This window comes from Choloepus didactylus, chromosome 14 (assembly GCF_015220235.1).
Source record: "Choloepus didactylus isolate mChoDid1 chromosome 14, mChoDid1.pri, whole genome shotgun sequence".
NCBI lineage: Eukaryota > Metazoa > Chordata > Mammalia > Pilosa > Megalonychidae > Choloepus > Choloepus didactylus.
This window is the reverse complement of record NC_051320.1, coordinates 49,091,219-49,117,271: the sequence shown is the minus strand read 5'-3', so window position 1 is coordinate 49,117,271 and position 26,053 is coordinate 49,091,219. Positions and strand designations below refer to the sequence as shown.

Below are 26,053 nucleotides of genomic sequence, written 5' to 3'. Positions count from 1 at the left end.
TAGAAAGTAGGGGAGCTGACATTCCAAAACATATCTACCAAACAGCTCTGAAACCTTTATTTTTCATGGATCTCTCCTACAAGCTACGTAGCTGGCTGATTAAGAACACTGGTAAGGGAAGTTGTTAAGTTAGTGGTGTGTCAAAAAAAAAAAAAAAAAAAAAAAAATCTTATCTAGGACCTTTGAAATGAACTGGGGGCCAATAGGCTGGAAGAAACTTTAGTATCAGCTAACAAACAGTCTGTCAAGGGTATCAGAAAAAAGAATGAAAAGACAAGTGGAGGTTCATTTTTGAACCTGCTACTCAATGCAGTGTTGTTTCTTGCAGGAAACTGTTCATGTCACTCATCTAAAAACATATTTCTGGCATTAGAATATAGCGAGGATACAAACACAGCGTCTGTACTCAGACTTCTGGGTTTGGATCCCAGCTCTGCTACTATGGGAACTTGGGAAAGTTTCTTAACCTCACTGCCTCAGTTTTCTCATCCACAGACATAAGGACAATATGTACTTTTATCAGAATTAATGGGAGGATTAAATAAATTAGTATAATTTAAATTCTTAGGTCAGTAGCTGGCCCAAAGAGCACTATATATGCATTTACTCTTATTATTATATAAATTATATTAATATAATTTTATTATATTACAAATGACAGATATAAGCTTGATAATTATTAAAAAACAACAGGACATGAAAAGGATTGAAAATAGCTTCAGTAATTGGAAGGAAAAGACACCTAGGAAGTCATCTGTTGACAAAGAGATAAATAATAAATATGATGTATGCATAATTGATAGAAAACTAAAATCAGATTTTGGCATTGGAAGCACATATACACAGACATGTACCTTTCATCATTTTAGAGTCAAGCTATTTTCTGGCTTTACTGAATTAAATTTCCTGGAATTAGCATAGTGGGAAGAGAAGACCCAAAGTATCTCTATGGATAGTTAGATTAAAAAAAAAAAAAAAAAAAAAAAGAATCTTCAAAATTGCTGAATGGCAGACACTCCTAAATTCTATCATTAATAGTACAGAATAATTCTGGTTACATTTGGAAGCCATGGCGATTTTCACTTACAATAGAGGTAATATGGACATAGTATTTCTTGCATAGTTTATCAATTCAACAAAAACTTTTGTGTCCCTTTTTCTCTTTTGGAAGGTAAGAGAGTTGGGTATGTACTCTTCAGAACTGCATACTGAAGACTAGGCTTTGATATTTAATTTCTCTAAGGTTAGCTGGCCAATCAGAATTATTTGCATTTAACCAAACCCCTATCAATACAAAACAAGCCTTACATATAAACCTACATTTATTTCATAGCTTAGTTATTAAGTCATGAAACCAGTTAGAATACTAGCTAAGTTACCACAGGTAAGTTTAAGTAAAGCCTTTAAGCCAGTTTCTGTAGTTGTAAAATAAGAATAACAGCAGCACCTACCCCACAGAATTGAGTGAGGATTGAATTCATGCAGGTAAAGCTTTGGGCATTGTGCATGGCATAAACACTCAAATGTTAGCTATTATTTTTAGCATACTTCAGTGAGCTTTTATCACTACAGAAATGATATACTACTTTATTTCATGTAATGGCTTTATATAGATTATATTTTACTAGCTATTAGTAAATTAACTATTGGAATTTTACCATGGTTAATGTGAAAATGTTAAAAATAAATAGGAAATCATAAAAGTTCAGCTATTTGGGACTGCACACAATTAACATATGAACCATGGGAGTGTTCTAATTTAAAATTTTTACCCACAAAACTAATGCTGTTTTTTAAACATTTCCATATTAACAGAAGAACTGAATTTACATAGTCTTACCTCTAAATCTTCTTCCTCATCAATCTTTTGTATATTTTGGTAGGCAGTAGTGTAGACCTCTAAAGCTTTGCCATGAAATAACATTTCAATAGTGATAAATTCTGAAAATATAGTCTAGAAAAAGATTTTAATTTAAACAATCATTTAAGTTGCTTTGTGAATTTAGTAAATTTATCTTCACTATAGTCTTGGCATTTTATGAAATATATAGGTATCTTTTTTTACAGGCTAATGAAGTACAAAAGATAACTGGAATAAAAATAGTTGCAAAAGCCTTTTTCAGCAAAACCTTCAAATTTTACAGATTATTTCCTACAATACCATATACCTCTTCCTTAATATTATTTTTAGTTAGTTCACTTACTTAATGCCTAGTAATTGACATTTATCATAAAGGAAATAACTAAAACGTATGCCATTATATACCTGATACCACATGTCTGTATTAATTAGTAAAGCAGTTTTCAAGCTGGTATTTTAGGAACTCCAAGTAATATTTAAATAAAAGAATACTGATTAGATAGAATTATATCCCATCATATTTCTGACTATAAGCTATGTGTATTCTTTAACCAGAAAAGAAATACTTTGTAATAATGATTTTATCACTAATAGAACTCCATACATTTGCATAAGCATTTTAGTTTAAAAATATATGACTTGCCCAATGTTGCTCAGTGCCACAATGTTGAGAATTGGACCTGATTTTTCTAAGGTAACAGTTCTTGCCCACTGCACGGGACAGTTATTGCTAGAAGCAATCATTTCCTTTACAAATAAACTATGGGAAAGCTAATATGAGCATGATGAAAACTTGTGCCAAGGAAGGTTATGTTTAAAGAGAATGAAAATATGTATGCTGATGTAGGTGGGGCTGAGATAATCAGTAGGCAGGAAAAGGATATAAATCAGACATGTCTTCAACAAAATAGGAGCTTATTCTTTCGTTATTTTAACGCCTTATCAAAAAATAAAAAAAGCATTACTGTAGAGAGAACTAGGCAGAAGAGAACAGCAGAAAATACCCAAGATACTTAAGCACTGTCCTTAAAGAGGTAAGATGGAAGAGATTGGTTAGACTAGAAGGCAATAGTTAAATGCCTATTTCCCTTCATCCCTGCTCTCCTGAAATAAACACCCAGATAGGAGTGATCCTGCACTTTGAAAGACAGCCATATAGATGGCCATCAGTTTTCTGTGATTCTTTTTTCCGACTCTGTTTTTTCCCTAAAGGATTAGAAAAAAAAAAGTTGTAAAGGTATGAACAGGTTTCTGCTGGCTAGTGAGTGGAAACAAATATGAGGTTGAAAGTATTCCTTCTGGACTGTCAAAGCACATATATCAGTCAGACTGAGAAGAGTAAATTTGACTAACAATGACCCTTATCGTCACTTCATATATGTCACTGCAGGTTCTGGTATACTGGACTAGCAACCAACTCTCTAATAAACACCATTATGCCAAGACACGATTTTGGATTTTATACCGAGAATCTCCCAATACCCAGGAATACTGTAGAGGTGGTATGGCTTCTAACCAGGGCTGGGACTCATTCTCTTAGTCGTCAGTCTCCTTAATGCGGTTGCTACCCAGAAAGGAATGAAGTGTCCTTTTGGAGTACTGAAACTCCTAGAGGAAAAACAGCAGAACTAGGATTCAATGGCCAGCCAAAACACTGAGGATCCCTGCTTGGTTCCTTGCAGCCCATTTTAGGTAACAAGAACTCTGAATCCGGCACAGCCTTACATCTTTCTTTCCCAATGTTAAATTCAGAGATCCTCTACATTTAGTGAATAAAGAACTGTACAGAAACTATACGATATTGGTTTGACTTTCTTTTTATTCAATGCTGGCATAGAAAATTGTGTTTTTCACTTACTTAGGCTTCAGAATACAATTATTGATAGTTCCTAAAACAGTGGCACCAAACAAGTCCCTCGACATGTTTCTTTTAAGGTGAACACAGGGAGGTGGGGAATACATATTTTAGAATATCAGATAGTCAACTCCCTGTTCTAGTTTTTCTTTCTTGGGCAGAGTATTAAGAAACTTATCTGCTTATCCTTGTGTGAAGGGAGAAGGGGAAGGTATTTGTTTTACCCCATGTGCCGGTTTGAAACTTAAGGACCCTAGAAAAGCCATTATCTTTCAATCCAATCTTATTGGGTGGAACGTTTTGACTGAATGTTTCCATGGAGATGTGACCTACCCAACCATAGGTGAGACATTCTGATTAGATAATTTCCATGGAGGTGTGACCCTGCCCATTCCAGCTGGGTCTTAATTAGATCACTGGAGTTCTTTAAGAGAGGTCACTGAGACAGGGACTCAGAGAAGCTGGGAGTCAACAGAGATGCTTAGAGATGGTTGGAGATGTGGAAAGATGGATGTTTGGAGATGCTAAGCTAAGGGATGAAGCCCAGAGTTTGCACCAGAGAAGCTAAGAGAGGACCCCCAGATGTTTAGAAATGACCTGAGAGAAGGAAGCGAAGCAAGGACACACAGAAGCTGAGAGAGAAGCTAAGACAGAAGCCCAGAGACATTTTGGAGAAAGCCAGTTTGAAAAGCAAGCCGGGACGGAAGCAAAGGACCAGCAGATGCCAGCCACATGCCTTGCCACTGAAGGTATCCTCTTGTTGATGTCTTAGTTTGGACACTTTTATGGCCTTATAACTGTAAAATTTGTAACTTAATAAATCCCCTTTATAAAAAAGCCAATCTGTTTCTGGTATTTTGCATATTGGCAGCTTTAGCAAACGAACACCCCATAAAAGTACTCAAGAAATAAGGTGGATAGCCTCAAGAGCGGGATTAAGTTTAAATCACTCAAGTGAGTTAGGTATTACTCCTATTACTAAACATTTCTACAAATGGATATTCTAAATTTTTAGGAGACTGTCACACTGTTTAATAATCAGTGAAGTCCATTTAAAACTTTATTAAAACTAAATCAGTAGGTTTAGGTTTAATTCAGATCTATTCTAATCTGGTAACTGGAATATGCAGTTTAATTTAAATTTTTTTCAAATATTTGAATATAGTTATTAAGTTCCTTATGTTTAAAATCTCTGAATCTGATGCTATCTCTGAACTAACATAGCTTTTAATACTAGCATTTTATAGGAGTTACATTCCCTTTGGCTGATGAGTAAGTCCTGAAAACTAGGTAGTTAATCCACTGAAAGAAGAATCTATTACATTCTCATTTTAAAAGTCAGTGATCAGGCCATTACCACAGAACCATCAATTACCGCGCAGGCCAAGTCAGCTCCTTCCATTTGGAACTTGCACACTTGGCGCGTTTAGGGGGTTTGATTCCTATGTGCCATGTGACTTTTAGGCTTCTGAGTAGTCTCGAGTCTGAAGGCCTGAGCCACCTGCTCTAGACTTACTTGATTGATTCTGGGAATCACATGTTTCAGAAGATCATACATATGTATAATCTGGAGAACTTATGTCTACAAAAAAGCTTGCTGGACCTCTGATTGAGATTGCAATGACCCCTTAGATCAGTGTGGAGAGAACCGACATCCTAACAAGGTTGAATCTTCTGATCCATGAACAAGACTGAATGTACCCTTTAACCTGCTTCCTGTGCCTTAAGGCAGCCTGCTCTGTAATAGATACAAATGGTGAACCAGGTGTGAGATGCTGCACTGCATACACAAAACTTCCAAGTCCCTACAAAAGGTCAGGATCTGGAGGTGACATCAACAACACTGTGACATAAGACATACCATGAAAAAGCCTCCCCAGAGATTCAGTGAATAAAAGGACAAATTCCACTTGCTTAGAACTCTGGAGGATGGTAGAGACTGGAGAAGGACTCCACAAATGCTGAATAGAAGAAACAGAAAAACATCAGGTAGGAAACATCCATCTCGGACCTGCTGGCCTGTTCCCCTCCCCTCACCTGCTCCTGTGCAACTTAGGAGTTGCTCAGAGGCAGCAGCCCGGGTCTCTCCCACTGTGGACACAGACTATAGAGACACTCAGCAGCGAGTTAGAACCATATGCATATCCAGGCATAGGGACTGAAGTCCGCAGACTCCAGGGTGGAACATAAGCTGTGAGGAGTGTGGCATACAAAAGAGTCCCTCTGTGTAGGAGGTGGTGGTGGTGAGACTGGTACAATGGTTGGCAAGAGGTGTTCTCACTCAATCCAGTTTCTGTTGGCTGGACCACCTAAATGCAAAACAGACTTTTCTGGAGTGACCCACTTTACTGGACCGATGCCATCTGGTTCCCCCAGGTGGGATACCACAATAGGGATGAAACCAGAGGCAGAAAAGCCTCACAGGAATAAAAAGGGTTTTAAGCTGAACTGCTATAAGACAGAACTTAAAAGTGTAAGGAAAACAGGGCACTGAGTGAGGAAAATAAATCATAGGCACTGGGGAGAAAATTCTGCACAAAAGCAAACAGATCAAGATTCTGGGAGAAGGAAAAGAGGAAAGGAAACTTTCCTGGAGGTGAAACAATTGCACAAAAAGTGCAATCTTAAAACATGTACCACATATCCAGGGCAAGAATCAGATCAAGAACTGAGAAAATCTGAACAGTTAAACACAGGCTATTCTAAAGGTCTAGAAAAAGTTGGACCAAGCATCAAAGAAGAGCCTTAAACAACACCAATCAACAATAAAACCCTGGACAAGGGGGAGAAATGGACCTTCAGAGTTAACTCATCAAGACAATCAGATGCCTAGACATCAGCAAAAAATTACAAGCCATACTAAGAAATGGGAAGGTATGGCTCAGTCAAGGGAACAAATTAAAACTTCAGAGAAGGCAGAATTTGGAACAACTAATCAAAAAAGTTCAAACAAATCTAAATTAATTGAAGGAGATGAAGGAAAATATGGCTAAAGAGATAAAGGATATAAAGACGACAATGTGTGAGCATAAAGAAGAATTTAGAAGTTTAAAAAGAAACTGACAAATTATGGGGATGAAAGGCACAATAGTAGAGATTAAAAATGCATTACAGGCATGTAACAGCAGATCTGAACAGACAGAAAAAAGAATCAGCAAAATAGAAGACAGGAAAATCGAAATCATAGAAGAACAGAGAAAGAATAGAAAAATTTGAGCAGTGTCTCAGGGATTTGACTGACAGTATTAAGTGCACAAACGTATGTGTCATGGGTGTCCCAGAAGAGAAAAGGAGGGAAAAATGATGGAATATTTAAGGAAATAATAGCAGAAAATTTCCCAACTCTTGTGAAAGACATAAATGTACGTGTCCAAGAAGTGCAATATACTCCAAACAGAATAAATTCTAATAGACACACTGTGAGGCACATACTAATCAGAATATCAAATGACAAAGATAAAGAGATAATTCTGAAAGCAACAAGAGGAAAATGATTCCTTACATACAAGGGATTGACAATAAGACTAAGTGCTGATTTCTCATCAGAAACCATGGAGGCAAGAAGGCAGTGGTATGATATATTTAAGGTACTGAAAAAAAAAACTGCCAGCCCCCCATTTTTTATCCAGCAAAACTGTCCTTCAAAAATGAGGGAGAGTGGTAAAATATTCACAGATAATTTGTCAAGAGAAGACCTGCCTTACAAGAATTTAAGGGATTTCTGCAGGCTGAAAGAGAAAGAAGACAGTAGCCTGGAGCAGTGGGAAGAAACGAGGATCATCAGTAAGCGTAACTAAAAAGGCAAATGCAACACCCTACAGTACCGTGTCCTCAATATACAACTCTACTCTTTAATTCCTATAAGAGTAAGAGTACAATTGGGCAAGAAAAAGGCATATTTCCTGATAATGGACGTGCAAAATATAAAGTGGTAAAGTGGGACAAAAACAACATGAAGGGGGAAACAGTGATATGGAAGCAGGGAATGTGTGAGCCATTGAAGCTAAGTTGATATCTTGTAGTTTATAGATGTTGGTTGTGTAATATAAACCCCAGGGTAAGTACAAAGAAAGTATTTTAAAAATATACAGAAACAGGAATGAGAAAAGGATCAGATGCTTCACAAAAGATCAACAATACTGAAAAGAAGGCTGCAATAAAGAGAGACAAAAAGAGACAAAAAAGAGAGGCAAAAAAGATATGACATATAAAAAACCAAAGGACAAAACAGCTGACGTAAGTACTGCCTTTACTATAATGACACTGAATGTTAATGGATTAAACTACCCAATCAAAAGTCACAGATTGGCAGAATATATAAAAATCCAAGATCCAACTATATGTTGTTTACAGGAGACTTATCTTAGATCCAAAGACACGAACAGGTTGAAAGTGAAAGGATGGAAAAAGATATTGCGTGCAAATAGTAACCAAAAAACAGCCGGGGTAGCTATACTAGTATCAGACAAAATGTACTTTAAGTGAAAAGCTGTTATAAGAGACGAGGAAGGACACTATATATTAATAAAAGGGGCAATCTACTTACCGCTCTCATCAATAGAACATCTAGACAGAAGATCAATAAGGAAATAGAGAACTTGAATACTATGATAAATGAACTAGGCTTAACAGACAAATATAGAGCACTGCACCCAAAACACTAGGATATAAATTCTTCTTAAGTGCACATGGATCACTCTCCAGGATGGAGCACATGTTGGGTCACAAAACAAGTCTCAATAGATTTAAAAAGATTTAAATTATACAACACACTTTCTCTGATGATAATGGAATAATGTTGGAGATCAGTAACAGGTGGAGAACTGGAAAATCCACAAATATATGGAAGGGAAATAAGACTCTTAAACAATCAGCAGGTCAAAGGAGAAACTGCAAGGAATATCAGTAAATATCTTGAGATGTAAGAAAATGAGAACACAAGATACCAAAACTTATGGGATGCAGTGAAGGGAAAATTTAGGGAAATTTATAGCCCTAAACACCTACATTAAAAAAGAAGAAAAAGCTAAAATCAAAGACCTAACTGCACACCCAGAGGAATGAGAAAAAGAACAGCAAACTAACCCCAAAGCAGGCAGAAGGAAAGAAGTTTCAAAGGTAGAAACAAATGAAATTGAGAATAATAAAAAAAGAAAAAAAAAAGAATCAACACAAAAGTTGGTCCTTTGAAAACATGAATAAAATTGACAAACCCTTCACTAGAATGACAAAGAAAAAAAGAGAGACGACATGAATAAATACAATCAGAAATAAGGAACATTACTACTGACCCCACAGAAATATAAAGGATCATAAGAGAATACTATGAGCAACTGTACGCCAACAAATTAAGACAACTTAGATGAAATGGGCAAATTCCTAGAAATACACGAACTATCTACACTGACTCTAGAAGAAATAGAAGACCCCAACAGACCAATTATAAGAGACTGAATCAGTCATCAAAAATCTCCCAATGAAGAAAAGCCCAGGACCAGATGACTTCACATGTGAATTCTACCAAACATTCAAGAATTAGTACTCATTCTGCTCAAACTCTTCAAAAAAATTGAAGAGGAGGTAAAGCTACCTAACTCATTCTCTGAAGCCAACATCACCCTAATACCAAAGCCAGACAAAGATATTAAAAGAAAATAAAATTGCAGATCTTTTTGATTATAGATGCAAAAATCCTCAAAAAAATCCTTTCAAATTGAATCCAACAGCACAATAAAAGAATTATATACCATGATCAGGTGGGTTTTATCCCAGATATGCAAGGGTGATTCAACATAAGAAAATCAATCAAATTAAAAAACTGAAGAACCACATAATCATCTCCATTGACAAAGAAAAGGCATTTGACAAAATACAGCATCCTTTCTTGATAAAAAACACTTAGAACACTAGGAATAGAAGGCAACTTCCTCAATATGATAAACGGCATTGTTCTAGTTTGCTTATGCTACTGGAATGCAAAACACCAGAAATGGATTGGCTTCTATAAAAGGGGGTTTATTTGGTTACACAGTTACAGTCTGAAGGCCATAAAGTGTCCAAGGTAACGCATGAACAATTGGGTACCTTCACTGAAGGATGGCAATGATGTCTGGAAAACCTCTGTTAGCTGGGAAGGCACGCGGCTGGACTCTGCTCCAAGTTCTGGTTTCAAAATGGCTGTCTCCCAGGATGTTCCTCTCTAGGCTGCAGTTCTTCAAAAATGTCACTCAGTTGCTCTTGGGGCATTTGCCCTCTCTTAACTTCTCCAGAGCAAAAGTCTGCTTTAAACAGCCATCTTCAAACTGTCTCTCAGCTGCAGCTACTCTCTCAGCTTCTGAGCATTGTTCAAATTGTCCCTCTCGGCTGTAGCTCTTCTTCAAAATGTCACTCTTGGCTGCACTTGGGGCATTTGTCCTCTCTTAGCTTCTCCGGAGCAAGAGTCTGCTTTTGATGGCCATCTTCAACTGCAGCTCCTCTCTCAGCTCCTGGGCATTCTTCAGAGTGTCCCTCTTGGCTGTGGCAAGCTCACTCCTTCTGTCTGAGCTTATATACTGCTCCAGTAATCAAGGCCCATGCTGAATGGGGGGGAGGGTCACAGCTCCATGGAAATTATCTCATCAGAGTTATCACCTACAGTTGGGTGGGTCACATCTCCATGGAAACACTCATAGGATTCCAATCTGATCAGCACCAAAATGTCTGCCCCACAAGACTGCATCAAAGAATATGGCTTTTTCTGGGGGACATAATACATTCAAACCAGCACATTCCACCCTCTGGACTGCAGAAAAACATATTCTTTCCAAATACAAAATACATTCATCCCACAACAATGTCACAGAAACAAATCATTTCAGTAACAATAGTTAAGTACAAGATCCCATCAAAATCAATTATAGGCATGGGAGGTCCTAAGGCATAATTCCCCTCTGACTGTGGACCAGTAAACTTAGAACAAGTTATGTGCTTCCAATATACAAAGGAGGGACATTCATAGGATAAACATTCCCATTGCCATAAGGAGAAATTGAAAGGAAAACAGGGTTCACAGGACCAAAACTGTTCTTAAACCCAGCAGGACAAACCCCACTAGATTTCCAAGTCTGAGAGTCATTTACAGAATGACGCTGCATCCTTGGGGCTTGAGCAAGCGGGAGTCTAACCCTTTCTAAGGGCCTTTTCGGCAGCCCTTTCCTCTCCAAACGCTGGGGTGAGTTCTCCAGCATATCCACACAATGTGGAGACCACCTTTTCGGCCCCACCCTCAAATACTGGGGCAGCACCTGATTCCCTTCCATCTCTGGGGCACATGCTCAACCCCTTCAGAACAGTGTGGTGGCAGCCAGGCTCTCCCCAATTCCCTGGGAATGTGCTCCACCCTCTTTGGGGCCTGGGGTAGTAAAACTCTACCGGAGCATCGAGGCGGAAGGTCCACCCTCGACCTCTGGGGCAAACTCACCCTTTCCATGCATGTGGGCCACTCCGCTCTCCCAGCCCAAGGTCTCTTGACTCCAGGTCTCAACCTCCATAGCTCTGTCTTTGAAGAAATTTTTCCTTCAATTTGTTCCTTGTCTGTCCCTTCCAGTACAGATTGGCAGTGGCTCCATCTATAAAGATCTTGCAAAAATTCTGTTGGCTTCACATGAAGCACACAGGAGTCAAAGCCATCAGACAATAGGACTTTCCACAAATCCTTTCTGCTTAACTCCTTTTCCAATCTTGGCTTGTACTGAAATGGCGGTCAGTTTCCATGTTTGGTTAAATCTTCACGTGGGGCTGTAACTTCCGTGGTTCCACCCCCTGGAAGCCTGGAATTTTCCAAACCATCAGTTTCTAGTTTCTTTGAAACCAAGAGTTCATTTTTCAGCTTATTGCTGTCCTCTCGCATTTTACTATAAGCTGCAAGTAAAAGCCAGGCTACTTCTATATTTTGCTTGGAGATCTCATCAGCTAAATATTCCAGGCCATCGCTTTCAAATTCTGCCTTCCATCCAACACCAGGACTCAATTTTGCCAAATTCTCTGCCAATTTAAAACAAAGATCACCTTTCTTCCAGTTCACAACAACAACTTCATCATTTCTCCTCAAGGCCTCATCAAAAGTATCTTTAGAGTCCATATTTCCACAAACAGTCTCTTCAAAGCAGTTTAGGCCTTTTCTATCAAGCTCCTCACAATTCTTCCAGAATCTTCCCCTTATTCATTTAAAAAGCCATTCCAACATATTTGGTATTTGCAAACACAGCAGCACCAGCACCCCACTTATCTGGTAACAAAATCTGTTCTAGTTTGCTAATGCTGCTAGAATGCAAAACACCAGAAATGGATTGCCTTCTACAAAAAGGGGGTTATTTGATTACACAGTTACAGTCTTAAGGCCATAAAGTGTCCTAGGTAACGCATGAACAATCGGGTACCTTCACTGAAGGATGGCAATGACGTCTGGAAAACCTGTTAGCTGGGAAGGCATGTGGCTAGACTCTGCTCCAAGTTCTGGTTTCAAAATGGCTGTCTCCCAGGATGTTCCTCTCTAGGCTGCAGTTCTTCAAAAATGTCACTCAGTTGCTCTTGGGGCATTTGCCCTCTCTTAACTTCTCCGGAGCAAAAGTCTGCTTTAAACAGCCATCTTCAAACTGTCTCTCAGCTGCAGCTACTCTCTCAGCTTCTGTGCATTGTTCAAATTGTCCCTCTGGGCTGTAGCTCCTCTTCAAAATGTCACTCTCAGCTGCACTTGGGGCATTTGTCCTCTCTTAGCTTCTCTGGAGCAAGAGTCTGCTTTTGATGGCCATCTTCAAACTGCAGCTCCTCTCTCAGCTCCTGGGCATTCTTCAGAGTGTCCCTCTTGGCTGTGGCAAGCTCACTCCTTCTGTCTGAGCTTATATACTGCTCCAGTAATCAAGGCCCATGCTGAATGGGGGGGGGGGGGTCACAGCTCCATGGAAATTATCTCATCAGAGTTATCACCTACAGTTGGGCGGGTCACATCTCTATGGAAACACTCATAGGATTCCAATCTAATCAGCACCAAAATATCTGCCCCACAAGACTGCATCAAAGAATATGGCTTTTTCTGGGGGACATAATACATTCAAACTGGCAAAGGCATATCTGAAAAATCCACAGCTAATGTCATACTCAGTGGTGAAAGACTGAAAGATTTCCCTCTAAGGTATGGAACAAGACACGGATGCCCACTGTTATCACTGTTATTCAAAATTGTACTGGAAGTTCTAGCCAGAGAAGTTAGGCAAGAAAAAGAAATAAAAGGTATCCAAATTGGAAAGGAAGAAGTAAAACTTGCACTATTTTCAGATGACATGATATTATATAAAGTCCCCCCAAAAAACTAAAGCAAAGTTACTAGAGCTAATAAATTCAGCAAAGTGGCTGGGTATAAGTTCAACATCCCCAAATCAGTAGTGTTTCTACATATTAGTAATGAGCAATCTGAGGAGGAAGTCAAGAAAAAAAATCTCATTTACAACAGCAACTAAAAGAATCAAATATCTAGGAAGAAATTTAATCAAGGATATAAAGGACTTACACACAGAAAACTACAAAGCATTACAAAAAGAAATAAAAGAAGACCTAAAAAAATGGAGGAAATGCCATGTTCATGGATTGGAAGCCTAAATATCATTAAGATGTCAGTTCTACCCAAATTGATCTACAGATTCAATGGAATCCCAATCAAAATTCTAACAGCCTTCTTTGCAGAAATAGAAAATTCAATAATCAAATTTATTTGGAAGGGTGAGAGGACCCAAATAGCCAAAAGCATCTTGAGAAAGAAGATGGAAGTTGGAGTACTCACACTTCCTGACTTTAAAGAATGTTAGAAAGCCACTGTGGTTAAAACAGTGTGGTGCTGTCACAAGGAAAGATATACTGACCAATGGAATTAAATGGAGAGTTCAGAAATAGATCCTTAAACCTATGGCCAACTGATTTTTGACAAGGCTGCCAAGTCTACTCAGTTTGGAAAGAATAGTCTCTTCAACAATTGGCACTGGGAAAATTAGATATCCATATGCAAAAGAATGAAAGAGGACTCCTACCTCATATCATATAAAAAAATTAACTCAAAATGGATCAAAGACCTAAATATAAGAGTCAGGACTATAAAACTACTAGAAGAGAATGCAGGGAATCACATTCAGGATCTTGTGTAAGGCAATGGTTTTTTTAGAATTACACTCAAAGCACAAGGATTGAACGAAAAAAGTAGATAAATGATACCTCTTCAAAATTAACAACTTTAAAGCATCAAAGGACTTTATCACAAAATTGAAAAGACAACATCCTCAATGGGAGAAAATATTTGGAAACTACGTATCTGAAAAGGGTTAATAACCAGAATGTATAAAAGAATCTAAAAGTCAATGATAAAAAGACAAGCAATCCAATTATAAATTGGGCAAAAGACTTGAAAAGACATTTCTCAATAAAACCATAAGGAGATCATTTCTAGAAATGTTTTTGAAAAAAATACCTTCAGTGAGTCACCAGAAGGGTGGTGGTTTCTCAGACCCAATTATATTTAGAAATAAATTTCAAGTAAACAGAACTGATATTCAATTATCTCAGGTAATCTGCTTATCTAGAATGGGTCAATATATACAGGGATACAGGCATTAACCAGTTCTTTTTTCCCCCTTTTCAATTTTATGTTGTGTGACTGCAAGGTCATTTGTAGACATACTTAATTTTTATGGGTAGGGGGTACTAATCTGAAAGTCTGTACATTGCCACTGGTAAGTATTCTGTAAGGCAGAATAGCATAATAGTTAAGAACATCATCTATGGATTAAGACAGACCAGTGTGTAAAACATGACTGATACATACCAGCTCTGTAACGTTAAGCAGCTTATTTATCTGCTCTTTGCCTCATTTTCCTCATCTGTACAATGGGAATAACAAAATATCAACCTCACAGATTTTGATTTAAGAATTACATGAAACAATCCAAGAAAAGTAACAGTATAGTAACTGGGAAGAGAGACTAATCAACAAATCTTGGGCTATCTGTATTGCTCAAGAAGCAAACCAGCTTAAGAAAATGTTCTTTATCCACTACTTTTAAAGCTTCCATCTGGTTTGGTTAGTAAGCAAGATTCCTTAACAAGAAAATTACAGAGAAGGTCTCGTTACCATTTTGGCAAATACTGGTAGAGTTCAATAAATGATGTTAGGAGAACATCCTATCCATTTGGAAATAGTAAAATTAGATCTCTACCTCATACCATATGCAAAAAAGAATACAAAACAAACATTTGCCATATAAATAAATGTTTAAATATTTAAAATCTAAAAAAAAACATACAAAAATTCTTTAGTATAAGCAAATATTTCTATAATCTTGGGGATGAAAACTTTCTAAGCATGATGTCAAAGGCAGAAACCAAAAAGGAGACCAACAGATATTACAACTAAAATAAAACTTAACGGTGGCAAAATCTTATCATAAGCAGCAAAATGGAAAAATATACTTGTAACATATCTTCTCTTTAACATAAAGGGTTAATTTTCTCAATGTATAAGGAATTTTAAAAATCAGAAAGAAAAATGCCAACACGCAATAGAAATATAGGCTAATGACAAGTTTAAGTAATTTACTAAAGTGATAAAATTTGTCATTAAATATATTTTTAAATGTTCTACCTCAACAGTAATAACAATGCAAATTTTTTGACTTATCATAATGGCTTTTATTAAAAATATTTACTATTGTTGCACTGGAGCACTCAATGAAGGTTTAGAAGGAATATAAATTGTTTCAACCTTTGTGGAGAGTTTAAATATAGGTCGAAATTTAACTTGTATATGCTCTTTGAACCAGAAACTACAGTTCAGGCAATTTATCCCAAGAGAATAACTGGACAAGCACAAAGGCTGGTGATTAAGGATGTTTAAGGATGCAATGGTATCTTTAATTGCAAAAATAACCTAGATGTCCACCAATTAGGACTGGTTAAACAAATGCATATATCCATATAGCGAATCTCATACTACTGGTATGAGATTTCTGCCTCCCTCGTTATCATAAAAGATCCTAAATGAGACCTGCTTAAAGAAGACACAATTTGACAGCGAGGAGGAAAGAGGGACAGATAAGAGATTCAAAACCCTAACAGACTCTGTGGTATTGATTTCTGGAGCTCACATTTCTGGGTGTTTGCTAGAGTCCCAGGGGTAGGCATTAAAAGTGTAGGTTGTTGTAGATGACATGATCTTATATGTAGAAAACCCTAAGGAGTTGTCTGAAAAACTATTAGAATAAATGAGTTCAGCAAGGTTGCAGGATATATGATCAATGTATAAAAATCAACTGTATTTCTATACACTTGAAATGAACAGTCTGAACTGAAATTAAGAAACAGTCCCATTTATAGTAGCATGAAAAAGAATAAAACACTTAAGAATAAATTAAAAAAAGAAGTGCAAAATGTAAACTTTGAAAACTATTGTTAAAAGAAATTAAAGAAGACCTAAATAAATGGGAAAACATCCCATTCATGGATTAGAAGACAGCCTTATTAAGATGGCAATACTTCTCAAATTGATATACAGATTCAATGCAATCTTTACCAGAATCCCAGTTGGCTTCTTTATAGAAATTCACAAACTGATTCCAAATTTCATAGGGAACTTCCAGGGATCCAGAATATCCAAAACAATCTTGAAAAATAAAATGTAGAAGGACTCACATGTCCCGATTTCAAACCTTACTTCTAAGCAGTAATAATCAAGATGGTGCAGTATTGCCATGTATTTATGATCAACTTATTTTTGACAAGGGTGCTGAGATCATTCAATAGGGAAAGAATAGTCTCTTCAACAAATGGTGCTAAGACAACTGATTAGCCACCTGCAAAAGAATGAAGCTGGACCCTTATTTCACATCCTATTCAAAAATTACCTCTAAATACATCAAAGACGTAAATGTAAGAACTCAAACTATAAAACTGTTGGAAGAAAACACAAGGGTGAATCTTCATGACCTAGGATTTGGCAATGGATTCTCAGATATAACACCAAAAGCACAAGTAACAAAAGAAACATTAGATAAAACTTCATCAAAATTAAAAACTTTTGTGCTTCAAAGAACACCATCAAGAAAGTGAAAAGACAATTCACAGAATGAGAGCAAAGTTTTGCAAATCATCTGATAAGAGACTTGTATCCAGGATAAATAAACAACTCTTAAAACTCAATAAGAAAGACAAATAATCCAATTAAAAAATAGGAAAGGATGTGAATAGACATTTCTTCAAGGAAGATTAAAAACTGGCCAATAAGAACATGAAAAGATTTGATATCATTAGTTATCCGGGAAATACAAATCAAAACCATATATGAGATAACCCCCAAGAATGGCTAGCATCAGAAAGTCTGATAAGCAACAAATGTTGGCAAATATATGGAGAAACTGGCACTCTCATATACTGCCAGTGGGCATGTAAAATGATGGTAATGACACAGAAGAAATTATATTTGGTGGCTCATCATTTTGCCTGTCAAAAGTTCCCCTTTTATGTGACCACCTCAGTTAGCCCCTGCCCCCTGCATAACCACAACTAGTAAGGCATTCATCTCCTTATGGTTTGGATGATAAGAGCCACCCCCAGCTTCTCCAAATGGCCCCTGCTGCTTCAACTTTTCATGCCCTGTAGTTTAAAATGGCCAATCCTCAGTATCCACAGGAAGTCCTATCCCTCCCTTATAGGTCACAATAAAGACAAGAGCCCGGGACCCACATATGCTCCTATTCTCCGCCCCCTCCACAGATCCTCACAGGAGGCCAGGTTAGGTAAGCCCAGTTCCCTCTGCTACCTCATTCTCTCCCCATCCAGGTCCTTTGATCTAACAAAACTATCGTTTCATACATTCTCAATTGGTTGGCTATATGCATTTGTACCTCATCACCCAAAGAACTTCTGAATAACATCCAAAACAAGGTGCAAATACTTAGGAAAACAGTCTGGTAGTTCCTCAAATGCTTAAATACAGAGTTCCCACATGACCCAGCAATTCCACTTCTAGGTACATACCCAAGAGAAATGAAAACATGTCCATGCAAGAACTTGTACACAAATGCGTAGAGCAGTATTATCCACAACTGCCAAAAGATGGACACTATCCAAGTGCCCATCAACTGATGAATGGATAAACAGAATGTGTATATATCCATACAATGGAATATTATTTGATCATAAAAAGAATGAAGTCCTGATACATGCAACAGTATAGGTGAAACTTGAAAACTATACGCTGAGTGAAAGGAGCCAGTCACAAACGATCACATATTAAACTATTCCATTCATATGAAACATCTAGAAAAGGGAAATCTAGAGAGACAGAAAGCAGATTAGTGGTTACTTAGGGACGGGGAAAATAGGGATGTAGGGGTGCGCTAGCTAAGGTGTACAGGGGTTTCTTTTTGAGGTAATGAAAATGTTCTAAAATTGACTGTGGTGATGGTGCACACATATCAGTGAATATACTAATAACTATTTAAATGGGTAAATTGTATGGTATGTGAATTATATATCAGTTTTTAAAAACGTAGATTGCTTCCTGTCTTTCCTTTTTTTGTGGCAATCAGGAGACTTCTCTCCTCTGGGGGCAGGATACAGCAGATAAGGAGAGAATTTTGGGAATCCTTTTCTTCTCTTTGCACCCTCCAATGTGCCACCTCTTACTCCACCTCTTTTTGCTACAGGAAATCCCAGGTAGTAGGAACCGTAGTTTGGAATTCTATACTCAATCTCTCAATCCCAGGTTTCTTTGTTTTGTTTTTTTTTTTTCTTTGATATTCAGGAAAATAAAAATGTCTATGTAAGTAGCTGTAATGCAAGTGGTATACAGAAGTGAGCCGAAAGATCACAGAGTGGAGATAAACTGTCCTAAAGAAAAGAAAATTTAGCAGGCATCAGTAAGAGCACTGGAGTAAGGAATCAGGCTTCCATTACTACAGAAGCCCCTTAGGAGGCAAAGGAATCAGGTATACCTGCACAAGACTCCATATTCATTTTTCAGGTTTAAGCTATCTCATCATCCTTCTTCCTCCCTCCCTCAATCTCAGAGATGTCGGCAATTATAAAACTTTATATCCTGCCCACATTCTCCCAGCTTGGCAAGGAGGTTTGTTTCAAGACAGCTTCTTGAGATGCTCTTCTGTGAGTAGCAATCTATTATAGTGCAGGGTCTCTGAATTAATAGATACTTTTTTTTTTCTCCCTTTGTCTTTAGGAACAAATTAGTCCTGGGATCTCCGAGCCTGGCTATTGGAAAAGTCAAAGTTTTGAAATCCTTTGACACTGTGATAGGAAATTAAAAGAAAAAAAAAAAGGTGCAAACAATGTTGTTTCATGGATTTTAGAGAATTATAATTAAGTGGCAAGATAATGCTTATTTTATTGATAAGAGCATATCAGGAGAGCAGAAAGTTTTCTTTGTCAATAGTAGTAAACTTTACCTTTAAAGGTTGTTACAGATAATGTGCAGCGAGTCAAAAAAGACATCCTTTGATGAGTTGTTTTAAAGGATATAAGATGGTAATAACAATCCTCCAAAATCTTTCGAAGATACGTATGCATTCCATGATACCAAAGAAGGTTTCATATCTACTGATTTGTTATAATGAAATAAGGCAAACTCTTGTGATTTTTTTTCACTAAGACAATATATCATGGTAAATGTAAGTTTATGTGGTTGACTATTACCCTGTTTACTTATATGCTAATATTAGTTATTAGAACGCTCTATGCTATTCAAATCAATGAAAATATATCATAATGGAAAGCACAGATTTTAACAATACATAATTGGTTTACATCTAAGATTTTCAGCTATGGTAAATTGGGTAAGTCACTTTATATCTCTGAGATCTGATTTCTTAATTTATAGTATGTGGATAAGATCACCTAATTCTCATAGGGTTGTTCTGAAGATTAAAAGATAATTTATGTAAAGTGGCTGAAACAATACCTGATACATAAAAGCTTAATAAATGTTAGTTCTCTTTGGTTAAATAGTGTTTGTGATAAAGAATTGATTTTCTAGCCTCTAGTTGGGAATGTAACCCCTCTCTATACCATTTTTCCATAAAAATAACATTTGATATATTTTGATTTATATCTTTTAAACAAAGGACTATTTTGTGTTAAAAAATTCAGAATACTTTAAAATTTTCATAAATTTAAATAAAACAAAAATAAAGTTAGAAGAACATATTTGAACCTTAACAATGACTTTATTACCTTTATATCTTTTATTTTCTGCTTTTCAAAATTGTCAATAGTTTCCTCTAGATGACGAGTTGTTCGGGTAGCATCGATTGTAGCTCTCTGTAATTCAGTTTCTGCCTACAAAGTATTCCCCAATCAAAGATAAAAAAATAAAATCAGAATCCATTTAATTGAGTGTATTAGTAAACGCTACCATTGGAGTACTAGCTTTTTGACATAAGACTGTAATTGTTTAATATTGTATTTTAACACATATAATAAAATTATCTATTGTAATAATAAACACAGGCAGAATAAAGAACTTTGAATCTGTTAAGCAACATGATTCATGATCTAAAAGCAAAAAACAAAAAAAACAAAAAACAAAAATAAACCTTCCATTTCTATGAAATCATCTTTTTCCTATATTTCCCTTGAATGATTTACTGTAAAACTATTTTTTATTTTCTACTCTTCTCACTTATTTCACTGCTTGTGCCATTTATTATTCTATCCTTTTTCTTCTTACTTTTTCTCTTTCCTTTAATCCATTTCCCCCAGAAAAGAAGGGACTAGTGACTACTAGCAAATATTTTCAATTCTCTCAAACTTTGTCTCTTAATCTGTAAAGACAGTAATTAATATTTCTCATAGAACTGTTATTTGACTTAAATAATCTTTTTAAAGAACTAAGGAGAGTGCTTGGCAAAAAGAAAAACCTACAGTTATGACAATTTCCACAACTGACAGTCCTTGGTTATTATGTTACCATTACAACACTGAAGTATACTGGGCTAGCAAGCATATAACTGAAGTCTATTGTTACCACCTGCTTACATTTACTAGTTCTCTAAATGCATGAAATACTTTAAATTCTATAATACAGAAGTAGAATATAAACAAACTACTAATTTTTATTATTTCAGCATGGAATTTCTACCTTCTTATAAGCTAACAATATTTCTACTGTTAGTTTCTATTTGATTAACGCTTATTACAAAAATATATGCATTAGTAACTAATAGATTAGATGGCAATTCTAATGTGTCGCTTTACTCTACTGACAAGTACTGATACTATGTGGATCTGCATTGTACAATATGGTGTCCACTAGTCACATGTAGCTATCTATATTTCAATTAATTAAAATTAAGTAAAATTAAAAAAAATTGGCTCCTAGTTACTCTAGCTGCATTTCAAGAGCTCAACAGGCACATGTAGGTAGGGGCTATAGTATTGTAAAGTACAGAACATTCCCATTCTAATCATGTATTTCTCTTAAAAAGGCATCTCTTCCTTTAAAGGACAATAGTTGCCCCAAAGCATTTAAAATAGTTTCTGAGACAGTAACAAAGATTTTAAAAACCATATCTCAAATCTCTTGATTAAATTCTTCCCAGTAAAATTCAATTTCCTATATAGTATTGTATCTTATTTACTTAAAATTATCATGTCATCATTTAATATTTAATCACTGGAAAATTTGCATTTGTCATCAGAGTTTTGTGACATATAATATTCTGACATTTAAGCCCTTTTTCTTTTTCAAGAAAATGCGTAAAATTGAAACAATTGAAAGGGATTTACTATAAGGATCCATCTCTTGACACACCTGTGACTGAAAGTTTTCATAAAGGAAAAAATACATTTCAAAGAGAATATAACAATTCTTTCAATAAATTAAAACCATATACTATTATATAATTATATACTCTTGTAATTAGGTTACAGATTAAATATAACTGCATTAATTATATACTCTTGTAATTAGGTTAATTCAAGTACACAATTTCAAGATGTTAAGCGCTTAAAAATATATTCATTTATACCTTGCTTAAGCTGTTACCATATCTATCTATACATTTGCCATATAGGGTGTAAAGTTTTTAAAAACTATACAAACTTTCAACTTTTAATCATAATCAGTAATAAAAATAATTCTCTATATTACTGGGCTTGGGATTCTTCGAAATATAACCTCTTCACAGAAAGTTAAAAAGAAAAATAAAGCTCTTTTGAAGATTTATTAATATGAAAAAATGCCTAATGGTTATTTGATGCATGTTAACCTTTTGCTAATGGGTATATATTCAAGCAAACTAGACTGACACAATTATTTATTTGTGACCAATTCCTTTGATTCATGTCTTTCCCTTCTCCATTTAATGATATTTTATTTTAATATCTGAAAGAATAGGTAGAGTTAGCTAAACTATGATAAAGAGTGGGGAAGCAGAAACGGTAACTGGGACATCTGTATGTTAATCATCTATCACCCTCTAGCAACCACTACTATGCATTTCAGAAAGTCTAAAATCCATTTACTCAAGCAGAGCAACTCACTCAAATTTACATAGCTGTTTTTATCAAAGTAAAAGAGAGATTATAGATTTTTAATATTTCTTCCTTTCCTTGACTATTGATTCAAAATCCCCAAATATACCAATTTGAGCAGGAAATGCTCTTGATAAAAATACTATGATACAACTTCATGTCAAGAGTATAAAATTATTTATAAATGGGAGGGCTAGATAGGTGTTTTTCAAACAGTGTTATAGGAAACTTGTTCAGAGGCTACCTGGGGCCTTGGGGGTGGAGCAGCTAGAGCCCTGGGATTCTTCTTTACCCATTCTCTTCTACCAGAGTGACTGTTATTTTACATACTGAATGTTGCATATTTCTTTTGAATAGAGTCAGATGAATTTTAGGAGTCTTTCCCAGTAAAAATTCTATGCCACAAGTAAATATATTTATATTTATTTTGAATACATTTATATATAGACGGTCCTTTATTTCCTAGTCTTATGTTGTCAAAATCCACTGGAGTCATGGCTCTTTCCCAGTGAGCCTATCAATTTACCTTAGCAAAAATCTATTTAGTTGTTGCATTTATTTTTTCTCCAATGTGAATCCACAGACCTGCTTCATCTATACTCTGAGACCACCTCCTCCACAGCAGTTTTTACAGAACATCTAATCAGAAAAATCTTTGTCTTAGGAATAGATTCATTTCCAGGTTGAATGCCGATACCAACACCCCTAATCTCTGACTCAGCCTTGCCAACCCCTCAGGATCCTAGATGTTACATATTCCCTGTCTTCATGTATCTTCGCTCCCCCAAAAAACAAAACAAATTTTGATCTCTGGCTTAATTCTTAAACACTGGTGGTACTCATGGGCTTCTGCCTTGATCTTGCCAGTAAAGAATTTTTCAGCATTCTCTGGTTTGCCTGACTTCCTTAAAACATAAATTCTGTGTAAGTTCTAGTCCACAGATCTTAAGCTACCACTACCATTTAGACCTTCCCCTTTCCACTCCCCCAGCCTCCAAAGGACAGGCCAAGCCTATGGCTGCCCACTTCTGTTTTGTACAAGGTTGGGCTTAAGTACCTTTGGTCCAAAAGAAGAAGGACCAGGCAATCGTCCTTAGCCCCAAATCACTGCTCAAGGGACTCCCCTCAGGAATGGAGGTGTTCTAGAGGCTCAAAACATCCCTGCATTTAAAGTCTATTTTATCTGAGATTAATATTGCTACACCTGCTTTCTTTGGGCTATAGCTTGCATGAAATACTTTTTTCCATCCTTTCACTTTCACTTTCTTTGTGTCCCTGTGTCTAAGATGAGTCTCTTGTATGCAACATATTGATGGTTCATTTTTTTTGATCCATTCTGCGAATCTATATCTTTTAATTGGGGAGTTTAATCCATTTACATTCAACGTTATAACCGTGAATGCATTTCTTGAATCAGCCATCTTATCCTTTGGTTTATGTTTGTCATATTTTTCCCCTCTCTCTATTAATATCCTTAATTGTACCCACACCGAATCTCTTTAGTACTGAACCTTTCTCCAAGTCTCTCTGTCCTGTCTTTGTTTCTCTGTCTGTAGGGCTCCCTTGAGTATCTCCAGTAGGGCAGGTCTCTTGTTAGCAAATTCTCTCAGCATTTGTCTGTCTGTGAAAAATTTAAGCTCTCCCTCAAATTTGAAGGAGAGCTTTGCTGGATAAAGTATTTTTGGTTGGAAATTTTTCTCACTCAGAATTTTAAATATATCATGCCACTGCCTTCTCGCCTCCATGGTGGCTGCTGAGTAGTCACTACTTAGTCTTATGCTGTTTCCTTTGTATGTGGTGAATTGCTTTTCTCTTGCTGCTTTCAGAACTTGCTCCTTCTCTTCCGTGTTTGACAGTGTGATCAGAATATGTCTCGGAGTGGATTTATTTGGATTTATTCTATTTGGAGTTCGCTGAGCATTTATGATTTGTGTATTTATGTTGTTTAGAAGATTTGGGAAGTTTTCCCCAACAATTTCTTTGAATACTCTTCCTAGACCTTTACCCTTTTCTTCCCCTTCTGGAACACCAATGAGTCTTATATTCGGACGTTTCATATTATCTATCATATCCCTGAGGTCCGTTTTGATTTTTTCAATTTTTTTCCCCATTCTTTCTTTTATGCTTTCATTTTCCATTCTGTCATCTTCGAGGTCACTGATTCGTTGTTCAGCTTCCTCTAGTCTTGTACTATGAGTGTCCAGAATCTTTTTAATTTGGTCAACAGTTTCTTTAATTTCCATAAGATCGTCTATTTTTTTATTTAGTCTTGCAATGTCTTCTTTATGCTCTTCTAGGGTCTTCTTGATATCCTTTGTATCCTGTACTATGATCTCATTGTTCATATTTAGTTCTTTGAGTAGCTGCTCTAGGTGCTGTGTCTCTTCTGATCTTTTGATTTGGGTGCTTGGGCTTGGGTTGTCCATATTGTCTGTTTTTTTCATATGCTTTATAATTTTCTGTTGTTTTTGGCCTCTTGGCTTTTGCTGAACTTGATAGGGTTCTTTTAGGATTTGTAGACCAATTGAAGTCCTTATCTCTAATTTATCAGATCTACAGCTTCGTGGAGTACACTTTGTCTAACTAACCAGCAGGTGGCGTCCACGAGCCACCTGTTCTCCACAAGCCAGTTCTCCCCTGCTTAGTCTTTGTGGTGAGTGGGGGAGTGAGTCTTGTGGGGTCCAATTGGTGTACCAAGCTTGCATGTGTAGTTGGTGTTGCCCGCCCTGTATATGGGGCGTATTTCTGGGCAGTCAGGGAGGGGGGGTGGCTCTAATAATCAAATTTCCCTGGTGATCCTGGAGTTTTAAAGCTGCTGCAATAGTCTAATCCTTCAGTTCAGTCCTGCCACAGTTTGTCTCTGCCACTGACCCACAAGTCCTTGGTACTGGCATATGGCTCCTGAGACTTGCAATTGGGCCCCTCTTCCAGGCCGTGCACCCCCTGGTCCTCTGTTGAGGGATGACTGTGCTATGTCACAGGTGAGTACCGTCCCCCCAGGGCAGTTCTGGGCTGCTGGGCTGTGTAGGGAGGCTCCCAGTCTGCTGAAATGATGGCTGAATGGGGCTTTGTTAATTCACACTGCTCTACCTTCCCAACTCTGGGACAATCAGCTGAGGTTGCAGGGAAGGCTAATGTCCACGCCCAGTTTTGTGGTGTGTGCCTGTTATTTGAAGCACTTCCGTCACACTGGGTTGTGTGGGGCAGCTCTGGGCTATGGGGCTGGCGATGGGCAGGAGTGTTTCCTGTCCACCAGGATGATGGCTGTGAGCGGACACCCCCCTTTTCTTAGGAAGTTGTGGTGTTTAGTGAATTTTGTCAGCCACTGGATTATTGCCTTTTGTCTCAGAGCTCTTTTAGTTCTGTTCTTGTCTTGACCTGCCCAAATTGCAAGTCTTTGAAGCTTTCTGTATTGGGCTTCTTAGAGTAATTGTTTTACAAAAAGAAAAAAGGATTAAAAAAAAAAAAAAAGGCCCTCCTCAGAGATCTAATGGGTTATTGAAATGCTAAGAGACAAAGCAATTAGGGCCATTAAGGAAAGGTCCACAGGGCAGAGAGATCAGCTTTTCTTTGGGATTTGCATATGAGCCTCAGGGCCTGAGCTCTGCCCTTCCCCTTTCTATGTTCACCAGAACTCCAAAAGTCCTCCGCTTTTATTTTGGAGTTTTTCGTGTTGTTTTTTTCTATGCCTGTCTCCTCTCTGCTGGGCTGGCTGCTCTCAGATTCTCTGGTGTCTGGTCTCAGTCTATCTATGGTTGGAGTTTGGATCAGTA

The 26,053-nt window shown here is 36.9% G+C and overlaps 1 protein-coding gene across 1 annotated transcript in view; it reads right to left on the bottom strand.

The window, feature by feature from the left end:
• CIBAR1 (CBY1 interacting BAR domain containing 1) overlaps positions 1-26,053 on the bottom strand; it is a 36,956-nt gene that overhangs the window by 5,707 nt on the left and 5,196 nt on the right. Inside the window, exons 5-7 of the mRNA XM_037802686.1 lie at positions 21,559-21,564; positions 19,980-20,084; positions 1,841-1,954 (exon numbers count right to left, since the gene is read on the bottom strand). Of these exons, the coding sequence (XP_037658614.1) occupies positions 1,841-1,954; positions 19,980-20,084; positions 21,559-21,564 (225 nt within the window). The remainder of the gene's footprint in view (positions 1-1,840; positions 1,955-19,979; positions 20,085-21,558; positions 21,565-26,053) is intronic.